Source organism: Desmodus rotundus, chromosome 7 (assembly GCF_022682495.2).
Source record: "Desmodus rotundus isolate HL8 chromosome 7, HLdesRot8A.1, whole genome shotgun sequence".
Lineage (NCBI taxonomy): Eukaryota > Metazoa > Chordata > Mammalia > Chiroptera > Phyllostomidae > Desmodus > Desmodus rotundus.
Genome location: NC_071393.1, coordinates 78,322,759 through 78,338,855, shown reverse-complemented (window position 1 = coordinate 78,338,855; position 16,097 = coordinate 78,322,759). Strand labels below are relative to the sequence as shown.

Below are 16,097 nucleotides of genomic sequence, written 5' to 3'. Positions count from 1 at the left end.
TGCTTCTCAGATAAGGTCAAGTTCAAGAAGTTCATCATCACCTAGCCCTTATTATATGAAATGTTAAAGGGAGTTACCTAAGAAAACGAAGATAAAAAATAGGAACAGTAAAAATGACAGCAAACTCACAGTGATTAACGACCACACCTAAAACAAAAACAAGAGCAAACTAGGCAAACAACTAGAACAGGAACAGAACCATAGAGATGGAGATCACATGGAGGGTTGTCAATAGGAGAGTGGGAGGGGGAGAGGGGGGAAAGGTACAGAGAATAAGTAGCATAGATGATAGGTGGAAAATAGACAGGGGGAGGGTAAGAATAATGTAGGAAATGTAGAAGCCAAAGAACTTATAAGTATGACCCATGGACATGAACTATAGGGGGGGAATGTGGGAGGGAGGGCATGGGCAGGATGGAGTGGAGTGAGGGGGGGTGGGAAATGGGACAACATTTATTGATTATGTAATAGCATAATCAATAAATATATTTTTTTAAAAAAGAAACTAAAAAAAAGTGATTTTTACATTTTTGTAATGGTTGGGGGAAAATCTAAAGAAGACTAATATTTATGACACATGAATATTATGTGAAATTCACACTGCAGGGTCCATAAGTAAAGTTTTATGGGAATATAGCCATACTCATTACCTACTATCACCTATGGTTGCTTTCACAACACAACAACAGAGCTGACTGCAACCGACACCAGGGTATTGCTGTAAAACTGGTATTGTTGCCTGGCCCTTTATAGAAAAAGTTCGCTGAGCTATTCAGAAGAGCCTATAAATCTGACCATGTGGCCAGACAACTGACAAATGAGCTTTAGTGGGAACAAATACAAAGTAATGCACTCTGTGATAAAAATATCCAAACTATTTATAAAATGAAGACGAGGCTCTGAGCTGTGAGGTCACAACTCAGAACAAAGCACAACTAGAAGGACTAAAGGCAACTAGAGTAATGTGAAATGAACTTCCTGCCCTAGACTATAAAAATCACTACACAATGGATGAAGTTGGTTATCTGCAGATTGCAACTGGTAAGGCCTAGGGCATGATTTCAGGAAGACTAGACTAAAACGCAACTGAGAAAAAAAGGCTACACGGTTTTGCACTTTCACTACATATAGATACCTATATCTATATGGAGATATAGATATCGATTGTCTTCATATAATCCAGGGAAAAATTAGTAATAAAGATTAAGACTTTGGGATAAGTATACAGGACTACTGAGGGTTGGGATATTATCTAGACTTTGTCTTATTCAACACTATAGATCCAGTGCCTAGTTTCATGACTGAATATGATAAGCATTCAAATAATATTTGTTAAAGAAAGAAAGAATAGGGGGAGGGAAGGGGGAGTGGAGGAGGAGGGGAAGGGAAGGAAAAAAACGGAAGGAGAAAGAGGAGGAAGCAGGAGAGAAGGAGAAGGTTCAGCAGAATCTACAGAGTTTGAATGCTGAATGGGAGTTAGCCAGATCCTGAACACGAGGAAGAACACCTCAGCAGAGAAACAGAAGCACAAAAGGCCAGAAGAGGCCATGAGGCCAGAACAATGTCATTTAACTCCCAGTCACCTTTGCCCTAGTTCTAAGGTAACTTGGTTTCTCGTATCACTGGTTCTGTGAAGGGGGCATCCAGGGCAAGAGGAAAGGTGTATTCCCCCAGGATAACTAACATATCACCTACACAGCAACTGACTCAGTCTCTCGGAGTAGTGTGGCATGCACTGATTTCCCTAGCCTGACCCTCAGGTGTAGTTCTTGTACCTGCAAAGCTACAGAACTCACCTCGGACCCAGTGACTCTAACAGGGTTTTGGCCTTTAGGGCCCCACCTGGGTGTGGCTGGCCTCCCTCTTGAACTCCTCTGACCTCCTCCATTTCAATGTAATAGGATCCTTGTCCATAGAATTCTCTGAGAATGCCCAGCCCAGTTTGCTGCAGGACCCAATAGGAACAAGCCGTCTTTCTCAGGAAAGATTCTCTCCCTTGCCCAGCAAAGACTCAGCCAACATCAGGGTTCTACAATTTATTCTTGCTGAGAGGTAAACTCATCCTAGTGAACTGAAAGTCCCCTGTCCTGGAAACCCCTCTGTACCAAGCAAACCAGGACAGTTGGTCACCTGCCAGTCAGGTTCCTCATTTACAATGGGTCTCTTATCCTACTGTTCCCCAGACCTCACCTGGGTCTGCTCCAGAGTATCTGCTGCCTCGTGCCCACCACTCAGAATATTCAGAGCGGCTCCTTCTGGGTCAGGGAAGGGACCAGCATGGGCTGGGTGAGTCTCTGGGGACAGGGTTAGGATCAAAAGAGATCAGGAGACTGAGGTGAAGGAGTTCCTAAGGAAACAGCTATTGGAGAGTTAGATCAAAGTCTCCTGTCTTTTATTTAGTGTCTGAGCATATTGCTGTGCATATAGAATGAGGATTAAACCAGTAGCTGGTATCAGGTAAAACTTTCAACATTTATAATGTTTGGAGATAATGAAGAACTATTAAAGGGAAAGCTGCCTCAAACCCTATTTGCACATGAGCAGAATGTGAGTTATTAAAACATAAATAACAAAGAGGAGAGTAAAACTTTGTTGGTTAATTAAAAACAGCTGTAATAATTACTATGATTTATATTTAACTACCGTGGGGCATAGTGATTATGAGGCATTGTTGTGTCATGTAAATCATACACAAAGATCTTTGTGATCAGGGTACTAAACATCATTCATGTGTGCTCTGGTAGTAGGTTTAAAGCTATTAAAGGTAATTTAGGTTGGCCTAGTCTTGGGATTTTTGCTCCAGGGAAAATAGGGAGTTAAACAGTGGGTGAACTTGTTACAGGGAGGACCAATATAAAGATACTTCTAAAACATTACTTCCATCTTTAGTTATTAAAGAATTCTGAGAAAAATTCAAAATACTGCAGATTTTAATTAATCCTCACAATAACCCTGGGAGGGAATTTTTACACAATGGCCTTACTTGTTTAAAGCCACCAGTTGTTAGAGGCCACAAAAGAGTCACTTTGTCCGCAGTTGCTTCTCTGTCCTGGCTTAATTCATAAATGTTACAATGTTCTTTAAAATAAGTCTGGTATAAATATAAACTGACTATTAGTGTATTAATAATTTCCAATTATCATGAGACAAAATGATCTCACCACTAAGAATTCCTTAGAAATGACCTTACACACCAGCTTAAAGAAACAGAAATGTTTGTTAGAGAGAAATTTAAAATTATAGATTAACTCTCTGTGATTAAAATATTTTTGTACATTAATCCATGCGTATTTGCAGGGTTCCTGCTATGAGTACAATGTTAGGTGTTACGGACAGAAAAACAGCTTCAGATAGAAATAAAGTAATAATTACAGTAATGTGTGTGGTGATGATCTAGAGATCTAAATAAGCCAGAACATGCTGTTAATAAACCAAGGACTGGAGTTTAGCAGTCCTAAGAAGGGACACATACAACTGGAGGATTCTTGAAGACCAACTTTTGCCCTTACCTTGGCTTTGCAGTTTGGGTCAGATGGCGAGGTCTTTAATAACTCTAGGAAAGTAGGTAAGGGAATGCTTTCACATACAAAATCTCATTTGTATAGCATCCCTATAAAATAGGTAGGGCAAGTATTATTTTCCACTTTTTACAGACAAGAAAATGAGCTCAGTAATAGTATGTGGCTAGGAATCACAGTGACTGGATGGCAAAGTTAGCAGCTAAACTGAGTTCTCCAAGTTCTCATGTGGTGCTCCAGTCCATGATGAAGCCTTCCCAAAGCGTTTCCAAAGTCAGCCTTTCACCTTCATCTTCAAATTCCCCCAGCCCAGTTACCGTCTCCAGACTCCAGTGCTACTGCACTCAGTCTTTAAATCCATCCCACTGGGACCACCTATTCGTTTCTCTCTTTAGCCAGACATGGTTAGAGAAATCCATAGAAATGTTTACTTTGGAGGGGGTCTTTTTTATCTTTTTTTTCTATTATAGTCTTCAATATTATTTTGTATTAGTCTCAGGTAGACAATAAAGTGGTCCCCCTTGATATTTCAAGTAACCACCTGGCACCATACATAGTTACTAAAATACCATTGACTATATTCCCTATGCTGTGCTTTACACCCCCATGACTACTTGATAACTGCCAATCTGTACTTCTTAATCCCTTCACCTTTTCCACCAGTCTCCCAACCTCCTTTCCCCCTGGCAGTCATCAGTCTGTTCTCTATATCTGAGTCTGTTTCAGTTTTGTTTGTTTGTTTATTTTGTCCTTTAGATTCCACATGTAAGTGAAATCATATAGTATTTTTCTTTCTCTGAATGATTTATTTCACTTAGCATAACACCCTTTGGGTCTATCCAGGCTATCACAAATGGTAATATTTCACTCTTTTTATAACCAAGTAATATTCCATTATATATATGTACCACAGCTTTTTTACCCACTCACCTTTGATGGGCAACTTGGGTTGCTTCCATATCTTGGCTGTAGTAAATAATGCTGCAATGAACATAAGGATCCATATATTCTTTCAAATTAGTGTTTTGGGTTTCTCTGATATACACCCAGAAGTAAAATCACTAAAGGAAGCAAGAACATACAATGGAGTAAAGATAGTCTATCAGTAAATTATGTTGAGAAAATTAGATATATACAAAAAATGAATCTAGACCACTTTATTACACATATACAAGAATAAACTTAAAATAGATTAAAGACGTCATTATAAGACTTGAAACCATAAAACTCCTAGAAGAAAACATGAACAGTAAAATCTATGATGTCTCTCTTAGCAATATTTTTTTCTGATACATCTCCTCAGGCAAGGGAAACAAAAGAAAAAAAAAATAAACAAATGGGACCACATCAAACTAAAAAGGTTTTGCACAGCAAAGGAAATCTTCAACAAAATGAAAAGACAACCCACTGAATGGAAAGAGATATTATTAGCCAATGATATATCTGATAAGAGATTAAGATCCAAAATTCATAAAGAACTCATTCAACCCAACACCAAAACAACGACAATCATCCAATTTAAAAATGGACACTTCTCCAAAGAGGACATACAGAGGGGTCAACAGACATAAGAAAAGATTCTCAACTTCACCAGTCATCAGAGAAATGCAAAGTAAAACAACCAGATATCACCTCACATCTGACAGAGTGGCTAACATCAACAAATCAACAAACAACAAGTGCTAGGGAGGGGACGTGGAGAAAAGGGAACACTTGTGCACTGTTGGTGGGAATGCAGACTGGTGCAGGCCACTATGGAAAACACTATGGAGTTACCTCAAAAAATTAAAAAAGGAATGTTAACTTTTAAAACTAAAGGAAGACAAAAGTATGAAAACAATAAACTTAATTTAGTAGGTTTCAGCCCACAGTTTGGTTTGCCTGACAGGGTATATGGACTCCCAAGACAGAAATCTCCTTTAACTCCTTCCTGTCCAAGAAGGTAATTTGTCACTTCTTGGGCAATTCTCATCTACTTCAGGTCCTTCTTCCCCTCTCCTGGAGAAGGGGTTAAACTGAATCTCTAGCTACTCTTTTACCGCAGTAATACATAGAAGGAAGAAGTTATTACATTATTAGTTCTGTATCACATTACTAACCCTTGTTCAGATGCACTCAACAGCTTTCATCCCTGCCTAAAAAAAAGAACGGTACACATTCCAGCAACATCTTATGGGAACCTACATACTCCTATAGAGAAAGGAGTTCTCAAGATGGGAAATATGCAGCATTTGAACCTGTCAACTAAATGGCACCTTTTTCCATCTCCAATTAAAAAAAAAATCCACTTTTTTTTCCTTCATTTCCAAGAGGGATTTTACAGGATGATGCTAAGGTCTCAATGTGTTGGCAAATCTTTGATATATGAAATAGAGGTCTCTCCTAGCATACCTCCAAGGAGTCGAGATGCTTTCTGCAGATCATTCCATTAGTGTACAGAAAGAGGCCAAGGGGGACAGTATAGAGCAATGGTTAAGAGCTTGAGCTCTGAAACCAAACTGCCCTGGAATTGTGTTCCTACTGTTTGCTAGCTGCACAACACTGACCGAGTTATTTAATGTCCCTGAGACTTTATGTCTTCATCTACTTGAAAAATAGTTGCCCTGGTCAGATAGCTCAGTTGGTTAGAGCATCAGCCTGATACACCAAGGTTGCAGGTTCAACCCCCAGTCAGGGCACATACAAGAATCAACCAATGGGGGAGTGGGGAGGGGACAGTGGGGAGAAGGGTTTACAGGAACTACCATAAAGGACACATGGACAAAATCAAGGGGGAGGGAGGTGGGTTCAGCTGGGGTGGGGTAGAGGGATGGGGAGAAAATGCAGACAACTGTAACTGAATAACAATAAAAATTTTTTAAAAAAGAATCAACCAATGAATGCATAAATAAGAGGAATAACAAATCAATGCCTGCCTGTTTGTCTCTCTGTCTCTCACATCAATAAATTGAAAATTTTTTAAATAGCTGGCATTGATTGAACCCATACTATGTGCTAAGAACTACGTATGCTAAGTTTTACATGCTTTATGTACATTACCTCATTTAATCCTAACCATGGCCCTGCTATTGTCACCATTTAGTAGGTAAGAAAATTGAAGCACAATGAGGTTAAACAGTTTGCCAGAGATTACCAGTATATGACTGTAAATGATGAAGCCAGGATTCAAACTCAAGCAGTCTGATTCCAAGACCCACTCTTTGAATCATTTCCTTCTTCATAGTGAGGCTGTAAGGATTACATGAGCTAATACAAGTTAAGGGCCCTTACGCAGTGTCTAACACATACACAAGCCTTAAGTAAATGTTAACTGTAGTATAATTTGTAGCACTGCCATTTGTTCCAAGAAATTCCTGGACCGGGATCTATTTGCATCTATTGTAGTTAATTGCCCTGAGGTATGTGTCTTGCAATTGAACTGGCAGGCCTCTGGTATTACCTGAACAATCTGTGTATTATGGGTTACCTGATTAAGAGATAGGCTAAATGGTTGACAATTTTTTCATTTGCCCAGGAGAAAAAACTCCTCATAGTAGAAAGAGATAATGAAGTCTCTTATAAAATCTTTTAAAAGAATGGTATACTGAGCAAGAGCTAGCGGAACTGCAGGCAGTACCCAGATTATAAATGGTTATATTTCAAAAGTTCATTTGTCTATTGTTATAAACTCTGAATACATAAAAATAAGTTTGCAAATAGTGGTTACATTCCAAGACTATTCACAGAAGTCTGTTTAGCCCATTTTAAAGCTCAATGACAAAAATCATGCCACTAACCAAGGGCAGGCCTAGGAACAACAGTCCATGTGATTAAAGAATAAGAAAAGTATCTTTCCTGGTACAAAGGGAAGTTGATATAGAGTACGTTAGTTATCTACTGCTCTGTAACAAATTACCCCTAAACTTACCATATTAAAACAATACCCATTTATTTTCTCACAGTCTGTGTGGGTCATCTGGGTTGGCTTACCTGGGTATTTCTGCTCAGGATCTCTCATGAGGTTTCAGTCAACATCATCCAGACTGCAGTCATCTGAAGGCTTATCTGGGGAGACCCACTCCCAATATGACTCACTCACATGGCAGTTGGCAGGAGGCCTCAGTTCTTCATAACATGGGCCTTTCCATGGGGCTGCCTGAGTTCCTCATGACAGGGTAGCTCTGGCTTCCTCTAGTACAAGTGATCATAAAGAACAAGAAGGCAGCTGCAATGCCTTTTATGACCTAGTCTTACTAGTCATACATTGTCACTTCTGCCAGATTCTATTCATTATGGGCCGTAAGCTATTCATAACAGCAGACCACACTCAACGGGAGGGGAAGTAAGCTCCACCTTTTCATGTGATTGTATCCCAGAATTTTTTAATGTATCTTAAAATCCCCATGGAGTTTTTGTTGTCATCCCATCACTCTCTTTAGGGACCCAGTTATACAAATTAGTTAAATTGGAATGCAGAACTTCCCAACAAAGTTTATTGTAAATTTTTTTAAAAATCCATGCCCTTGCCTCAACTTTTCTTGAAAACATCTATCCCTTTCTTTAAATGGAATCTCATTTGAAGAATATACACTAAAGAGATAGCTGTCATACTCCTGGAATATCTGCTGTATTCATTTATATCTCTCGGTAGGATATCAGGCACTATAATAAACAGAAACAACAAACAACCTACTCCCAATCAATGGATTAAGATATTTGGAGTTAGGAAAGCAAACGTCAGTAAACTCTTTACCTTCTGCTGATATTGACCTAAGTGCCCTGATTATTGAATATTCTAGGTCTTGGGAACCATGGAATCTCTGATCGTTTCCTAACCTGACTCCCATGGCTGCAGTTCTATAATATTGTGGGCTTTCAGAAGTGAGGGACCATCCTGGAATCCAAAAGCAGCTGGTGTTTTTCATCTGAGACATGCAAAATTCTAAAGCATCATCTGAATCTTTGGAGGAAAATGATGTTTCATGTGAAGTTTTACTATATTTTTTGTAACTTGAAATGTGGTGATCCATGTAGACTGTTGCCAAAATACAACATTTATACATACTGGATAAATAGGAGTTTGCACTATATTTCAACTCCAAGTAGGAGCTGGGTGCTTGAACTATACAATGATTTCTCCTGACACTGTTTTGTTGTTGTTGTTAATCTTATTTGAGATTTAACCCCATTTGAGACTATAATGAAGCGTAAGGGACTTACTCAAGATAATATGCGTACCTACAAAATTTTGCACGTAAATTTAAGACCTCCCAAATCCCAAAACCCATCCAAGGGATCACGGCGGAGGTGGGGGACGGCGGTGTGGGGCACTGAGTGATTGCCATTCCATTAACATTAGAAGCCTTTTCTCAGAGCTTAAGAAATTTTAACTTATTAAACAGAACTAAAGGCCAGAATAGATACTTCTACTAGATTTTCTGTGCTTGGGTTTTAGTCCATATTGTGAATACTTGGAGGCAAAAAGAATGTGGAGTGAGCACACAGAGAACAACACATATTTGCTGAAAAAACAATAGTAAATATATATTAGGAGACAGAACTGCTGACGACCAAAAGCCTCGCCCTCTTCAAGTTGACCCGCCTGTGCAGCAAATTTTGCCAAATTGCCAGAGAGGCAGCAAGTCGGGAGACAAAAGCTGCTTGATTTAAAGGGCTAAACTGGTTTTCCCAGGGCATCCTAAACCGAGATCCGTCGCAAGATTTTTCCCTTCGGTGGAGCGAACTCCCAGCGCCGGCGAGAGGGTTCGATTCTACCCACTGAGCCCGCGGACCTGGCTTCCCGGCGCAGCTGTCCTACAACGAGGGCAAGTGGAAGGGCCGTGCCACGCTGGGGCCTCTCCTGTGAGCGACCCTCAGACCGAGGCCCGCGGGGGCGAGGGGCGGGCGCGGGGGTTGTGGGGGCGCGGCGCGCGCCCCTGCCCAGCTCCTCGCGGAACCCCAGCCCTGCGCCTCGGCCTGCGCGTCCCCGCGTTTACCCCTCCCTCTCGCGCCTCGCCGGCGGCCGCTCCGGCGCGCGTGCGCGGTCTCTTGCTGGGCGGGGAGAGGCGACGGCCGCGGGCGCCCGGCCCCGAACCTGTCAGACCCGAGGAGCGGGCCTGGAGCTGCGGGCGCTGCAGGCGAGAGATCCGCCTCGTCCCCCGCGGCTCCAGGCCGAGCTGAGCTTGCGGGACCCACCGAGGCCGCCGGGGGCGGGGAGATGAGCGGCCGCCCTTCGGTGGCTCCCCAGAGAGACGCGCCGCCCCCTCGCGGAGCCGCGGCGCCTCCGAGCTGGCCCTGCGCCCCGTGCCGCCCGGAGCTTCGGAACTTGTGAGCTCTGATGGAGCGCCTTTAATCTAGGACGCGTTTCGTTTTCCACAGGATGGGGAAGGACGCACGGCCGTGCCTTCGGGAGCGGGCGCCCCAGTGAAGCAGGAGCCCGCCGGCCGTCCGCTTGCCTGGAGCCGTTCGGCGCCGCGGCAACGCAGCCTCTGCCATGGCCGGATCCGGCGCGTGGAAGCGCCTCAAATCTCTGCTGCGGAAGGATGATGCGCCGCTCTTTTTAAATGACACCAGCGCCTTTGACTTCTCAGAAGAGGCAGGGGACGAGGGTCTTTCTCGGTTTAACAAACTTCGAGTTGTGGTGGCCGATGACGGTTCTGAAACCCCAGAAAGGCCTATTAACGGGGCACACCTGGCCCTCCAGGCCGACGATGATTCCTTGCTGGACCAGGACTTACCCTTGACCAACAGTCAGCTGAGTTTGAAGGTGGACCCCTGTGACAACTGCAGCAAACGGAGGGAGTTGCTGAAGCAGAGGAAAGTGAAAACCAGATTGACCATTGCTGCCGTTCTGTACTTGCTTTTCATGATTGGAGAACTTGTAGGTGAGTTGTGTTGCCAACTCACTTGCCATTTCCATTTGTCAGGCTTTAGGTACATGTGATTTGAGGTTTAAACTTTATTTTCATGAAGCTTGTTATTTATCAAGATACTGATCTCTTGTCATGTGAAAAGGCCACACACACAGTTTCAAAGTGCAGCTCAATCTAAGTACAACATAAATTTATTGTATACCTTCATTGTATATTATGTAACTTCCTCTTTTAAAAAAAGAATTGTGATAAAACACCAGGTTAAAATAGTACATGATTCTAAAGTTACTTAGAATCATAAAATTTTACAGTATGAAGGGGTCTTAGTGAACACCTGCTCCACCTTCTTTTTCACATAAGGAATCTAAGGACCCAGAGAGGTTAAATTAGTTGTAAGGAAATTATAGTTAATAGAAGAGTCACATCTCCAGTCCCAGTCTCTTGATTTTTTTCTGTACATTTGACTTATGTGACCTCTTTATACTATTTTCCACTGGATTTATAACTAAGAGATTTGCAAAACTAAATACTACCAACTAACCTGAAAGTTATTCATTATAAGGAGGATCTGAAAGGAACCAGAAAATGGCTCCCCAGAGTTTATGAACTTGGTTTTATTTTTTCATTGTTTAGCAATTAATTTCACAGTCACTTCAGTGTAACTGCTAATTTGTCTTAGTGGCCATTTACAAAGTGACATTAAAGCAGGGAGTTTGTTTTCCCGTGTTGTCTCTTAATGATGAAACATGACAAGGACAGAGGTGGCTGTCCAGATTTAAGGTGGTGGTGGGAGGTTTAATGTCCGAAAATTGTATACATGTCCTACCTCATTTCATATCACTCCTCCCCACTGCTCACTTCAGCCAAGCTGGCCACAACTCAAAAGTTCTTTCCTGCCCTTAAAGGCCTTCACACTGGCTGGTCCCTCTATCTCAGTGGCTTTCAAATATTTTTGACATCACTAGAGTAAGAAACACAATTAACACTGTGACTTGTGTAGGTGTGCATCATACATAAGTATCTATAGGGCTACATATATATGTAAATATATGTATAACTGAAACAAATTTTATTTCATGTGATGTGTTTCAATACTTTTCCAATTTTGGTCCCACCCCACTTAGTTGATTTCATGGTCCACAAGTAGAGCAGGGTCTGCAGTTTGAAAAACACTGCTTCATGTGGATTGACTTTTCCCAAATCTTCTCTTGGCAGGTTTCTTGTTATTGGTGTCTCCTCTCAAAAGACTCCTCTGAGAGACCTTATCTGATTAACTAAAGTACACTTTTCTTCTCCCTTGTTCCCTCTCCAACTTTAAAAGCCCTCAACATCTGAGGTTATCTTTTTTGTATATTTACTTGTTTAATATCTCTCTTTCTCTACTGAAATACAAGCGAATTCCCTACACCTAGAACAATGATTGGCACAGTTTACTCATTAATTTTTTGTTGAATTAATTTTTATTGTGTTAGAGAATTATAAATGCTTAAGCTGTGAAGAAATTAAAAGAAGGGAGTGAAGCTGTGGCCAGATAAGGCATGGTATTAGCAGACTAAGATTCAATGACTTATGCAAATTCACATAACTACAATATTGAGTTATTCAGACTTACTGATTTTTTGTTAATATTTAGTATTTGAAGTTAAAATCACATTAGTCACAATTTTCCCCTGTAAAATTAATTTAGAATTTATTTTGCCAAAGTAAAAATTAATAAGATATAATTGTCCTGGCTTAACTATTTTTAAAATCTCTCATTTGGCAAATGTTTTGTGAAAATCATAGTAAGTATTTCCTTTCAAATACTGACATTATTTTGAAATATGAACATCTTTTATTAAACAATACAGATGCTAGTACTTAGGATAGGCATTAACAATAGTGTCTAGAATGTAATATAGAATTAAATTGTATGTAGTACAGCGTTTATTAACGTATGTCAGAAGAACCTAGAAATAAAGCACTTTTAGTAAGCATGGAGTAATTTTTTAAATGAAGTAATTTGAATACTGAAAGAGGAGATGATTTTGAATCTGGCTTTGCCATTACCTTGCTCTGAGACCTTAGGCAAGGTCCATTCTTCCATTCAGCAAGTATTTTTTGAGTATTTACTATATGTCAGGCACTGTGCTATGTGTTCTGGATATACAATGCAGAACAGAAGTATTATGATCCCGACTTCTGAAGCATTTAGTCTAATGGAGGACACAAATGTTAAACAAATAAACACTCAAGTAAATTTAGAATTCAAATGGTCTTACATACTAAGAAGAAAAAGAACAAGGTACTATAAGACATAGTAACCAGTGAGACGTACTTTATGTATGAGCCAGGTACAGTTAAAATTAAAAAAAAAAAAAAGAATAGAAGTTATTCCTACTATTGGAAGCAAATGGAATAGAGAAGTTTTCCAAGTGAAGAGAACAGCATTTATAAAGGTCCTAAAATGGACCTTTTAAAAGGACCTAAAAAAAAAAGGCCAGTTTGGCTGGAATGTAGAAAGCAAGAGGGAAAGAGGCAGGGGTACCACATCAGTCAGGTCCTGATAGATTGTATTAAATGAGTGCAGTTTTTCATTCTAAATACAATGGGAAACCATTGAAGGCTTTTAAGCAGAGAGTGACATGATGGGATTTACCTTTTTAAAAAGATTACTCTGCCTTTTCTTTGGTTACTGGATTGGATAGTGCAAGAATGGAAGCAAGTAAACTATTGCAGAGGTCCAGATAAGAGATGATTATGGCCTGGACTAAAATGGATGGGGAAAAGTGTACTGATTGAGAAACATTCTAGAGGTAACATTGAAAACTTGGCTAGTGGTGTGGATGTGGGGGTTGATGGGGGAGCAGTGTCAGGAATAATTCTGAAGTTTCTCACCTAAGCAATTGAGTATATGGGAATGTACGTCATGTCTGAAGCAGGGAGAAAATACAGAGCAGCATTTACACGTGGTTGTTTTAAACATGTTATAGTATGTATGTGAAATAGCCAAGTAAAGATGTCTAGTGAGCATATGAGTCTATAGTTCAGAAGAGAAGTCAAGGTAGAGATATAATACATAATGCTGTAAGAATGGGAAACATCACCTAGAAAGCCCAAGTCTGGAAGAACTCCAACTTTAGAAGTCAGGCAGAAGGCAAACAGGTATCCCAGAATCCAAGAAAAGAGTGTATTTCAAAGTGTCAATAAATAAGTTGAAGTTGCAAGAGGTCCAGTAAGATGAGAACTAAAATATTCTTGGGGTTTAATAACTGCATTTTTATTGGAAGTGAAAAAGATTAAAAAGTGAATGCAAACAGACCTCCAGGTAAAGATGGCAAATGAATTTGTGCATCTAATTGTACTTTCTCCTGAAGCCTCTCTTAAACTTACAATAAAGGCATTTATATATATAATCTCCACATAGATGTAGAAAACTGGGGAGGGGACAGAAGCAACACAAATTTGGGAAACTAGAAAGGAAATTGATAAAAGAGGTAAGTGACTTAATAGACTCAAGAAAGCCACCCCCTAAGCAATTAGTAGGGAAAGCCAAGAACCAACCTAAAGCATGAGAAACACCTAGAGAACTTATTCAAACATAAATTACTGGGCCAGAGTTTCTGATTAAGTAGTTCTGGGATAGGGCCTGTGAATTTGCATTTCTAACAAGTTCGCAGGAGATGCTGATACTGCTGATCTGGGGACCACTGTTGAGAACTACTGTAGTAGACAATCCTAATTAGGCCCAGAATTGGTTGCAGCAGATACCTCTAGAAATGTGGGTAAAGAGGAAGGCTAACATAAGGAACTCTAGTTAAAACCTGTTTAAGACACAGACATAATAATGTACTAATATAATTAGTATCCACAGAGATAAGATCATGTATCCCATGAAACAAGAACTGACTGCTTTAAAAAAGAAATTCAGGGTTTTTTGGGGGGTTTTTTAAAGAGCTTTTCAACAACAAAAACATTAAAAAATATTTTTTCACTAAAAAATATTTTTAACTCCACAGAAAAGTAACACAATAAACTAAGGTAATTGTGTATCTCTTTTATCCCTCTATTAGGAGATATTGCTGTCTATATCCAAATGAATCAGGTATTTTTATCTTTTGTTTAGAACTAATGTACATTTTATGAGTTTATTCAGTTTAATTTTATGTTCAAACTCTCCCAAACAAGTGAATACCTACTTTTTCTTCAGCTTTATTATATTTAGATATTGTGGTTATTAAGTTCACTGTCTCATACTAGAATTAGTTGGTTGAGTAAAAGCTGTAGTACTAAAACACAAAACTTACATGTTTTACCCTGTAGTTTAGTGGTTCTTAACTTTTTAAGGTCATTGACTCCTCAAAGAATCTGTTCATAGAAATGGACATTCTCACTAGAAAAATATATGCATATTTAATGTTTTGCATAAAATTTCAGGTACCTTGATTTCATTGTAATAGGATAAAGATTTAGTTAGTTCACGTTTTGTAGGATGTTACGAATTTTTGGCTTGATTGCTTACGTTTGTTATTTTAGTTAACTTATTCCTTCTTCCCTCTCATCCTTACTCTAAGGTGGATACATTGCAAATAGCCTAGCAATCATGACAGATGCTCTTCATATGTTAACTGACCTAAGTGCTATTATACTGACCCTGCTCGCTTTGTGGCTGTCTTCAAAATCACCAACCAAAAGATTCACCTTTGGATTTCATCGCTTAGGTAGGTAACTGAGAGGGTTTTTTAGTTTAAAAAATGTTACAGTAAGACAACAATGAACTATATATAACCTTTGATTAACTGAAATCTTTCTGGTAATAAGTTCTGTTAAAGTAGATGAACAAAGAAATAAAAATAGGTGAACAGGATTTATTCAGATGCATATCTTCCCATGTACATTCAGCCCAGTCAGCTAAACACTGGACACATATAAAATTACATGATAGAGGGACTTCCAGTCAAGATAATGGCTTAAGTAAATGTGGCTCACCTCCTCTCACAACCACATCAAACTTACCACTAAAATACAGAACAAACATCACTCATAACCAGGAGCAATCAAGTTGAAGGGATGTCTGACAACTATGGAATTAAAGAAACCACATCCATCCAAACTGGCAGGAGGGGTGGAGACACAGAATGGGCTAGTCCCATATCCATGTGGGGTGGATAAAAATTTTGGAGGGATATCTCAGGAGCAAGGAGTCCCAGCCCCACATTGGGACCCCCAGCCCAGGGTTCCAGTGCCAGGAAGATAACGCCCCGTAACTTCGGGCTGCAAAAACCAGTGGGGATTGAGTTGGTGGAAGAAACTTCTGGAGTCTCAAGCAGTTCCTCTTAAAGAACCCACACACAAACTTACTCAGACTCATTGCATCTGAGCTCTAGCTCCAGAGTAGCAGCTTGAAAGGCACTGTGGCATACTGGGAGGAACTGAAGTGTCTGACATCAAGGTGAGAGCTGGGGGACAGCTTTTTCCCAAACAAAAAGGAGGAGAGAGCCACAGAGCCAGCAGATGGGTGTCATATCTGAAACTCCATCAACCTGGCTAAGACTCTTTGCCCTGCCCTGGCACTCCCCTGAGGCTCCATCCACCCAACTTACAGCTGTTAAATGTAGCTTTTCCATATCAATGGCTGGTCTTGGCTCAAGCTTCACAACTTCCTAAATCCTCTCAAACAAGCAAAAGCTTGCCTCAGTGATACCCAGCCCCCTTACCTCTTGCTAAGGGGCCCTAGGCACAACACTAG

At 40.2% G+C, this 16,097-nt stretch overlaps 1 protein-coding gene across 2 annotated transcripts in view; it reads left to right on the top strand.

Annotated features, from left to right (window-relative positions):
- Nucleotides 1–9,144: 9,144 nt before the first annotated feature.
- Nucleotides 9,145–16,097, top strand: part of SLC30A4 (solute carrier family 30 member 4) — a 31,349-nt gene continuing 24,396 nt past the window's right edge. Inside the window, exons 1-3 of one of the 2 annotated variants that reach the window (XM_024568114.3) lie at nt 9,145–9,322; nt 9,876–10,381; nt 14,923–15,069. In XM_024568114.3, coding sequence (XP_024423882.1) covers nt 9,991–10,381; nt 14,923–15,069 — 538 coding nt within the window. In that variant the 5' untranslated portion in view covers nt 9,145–9,322; nt 9,876–9,990. The other variant, XM_053928219.1, reaches the window with a different exon arrangement.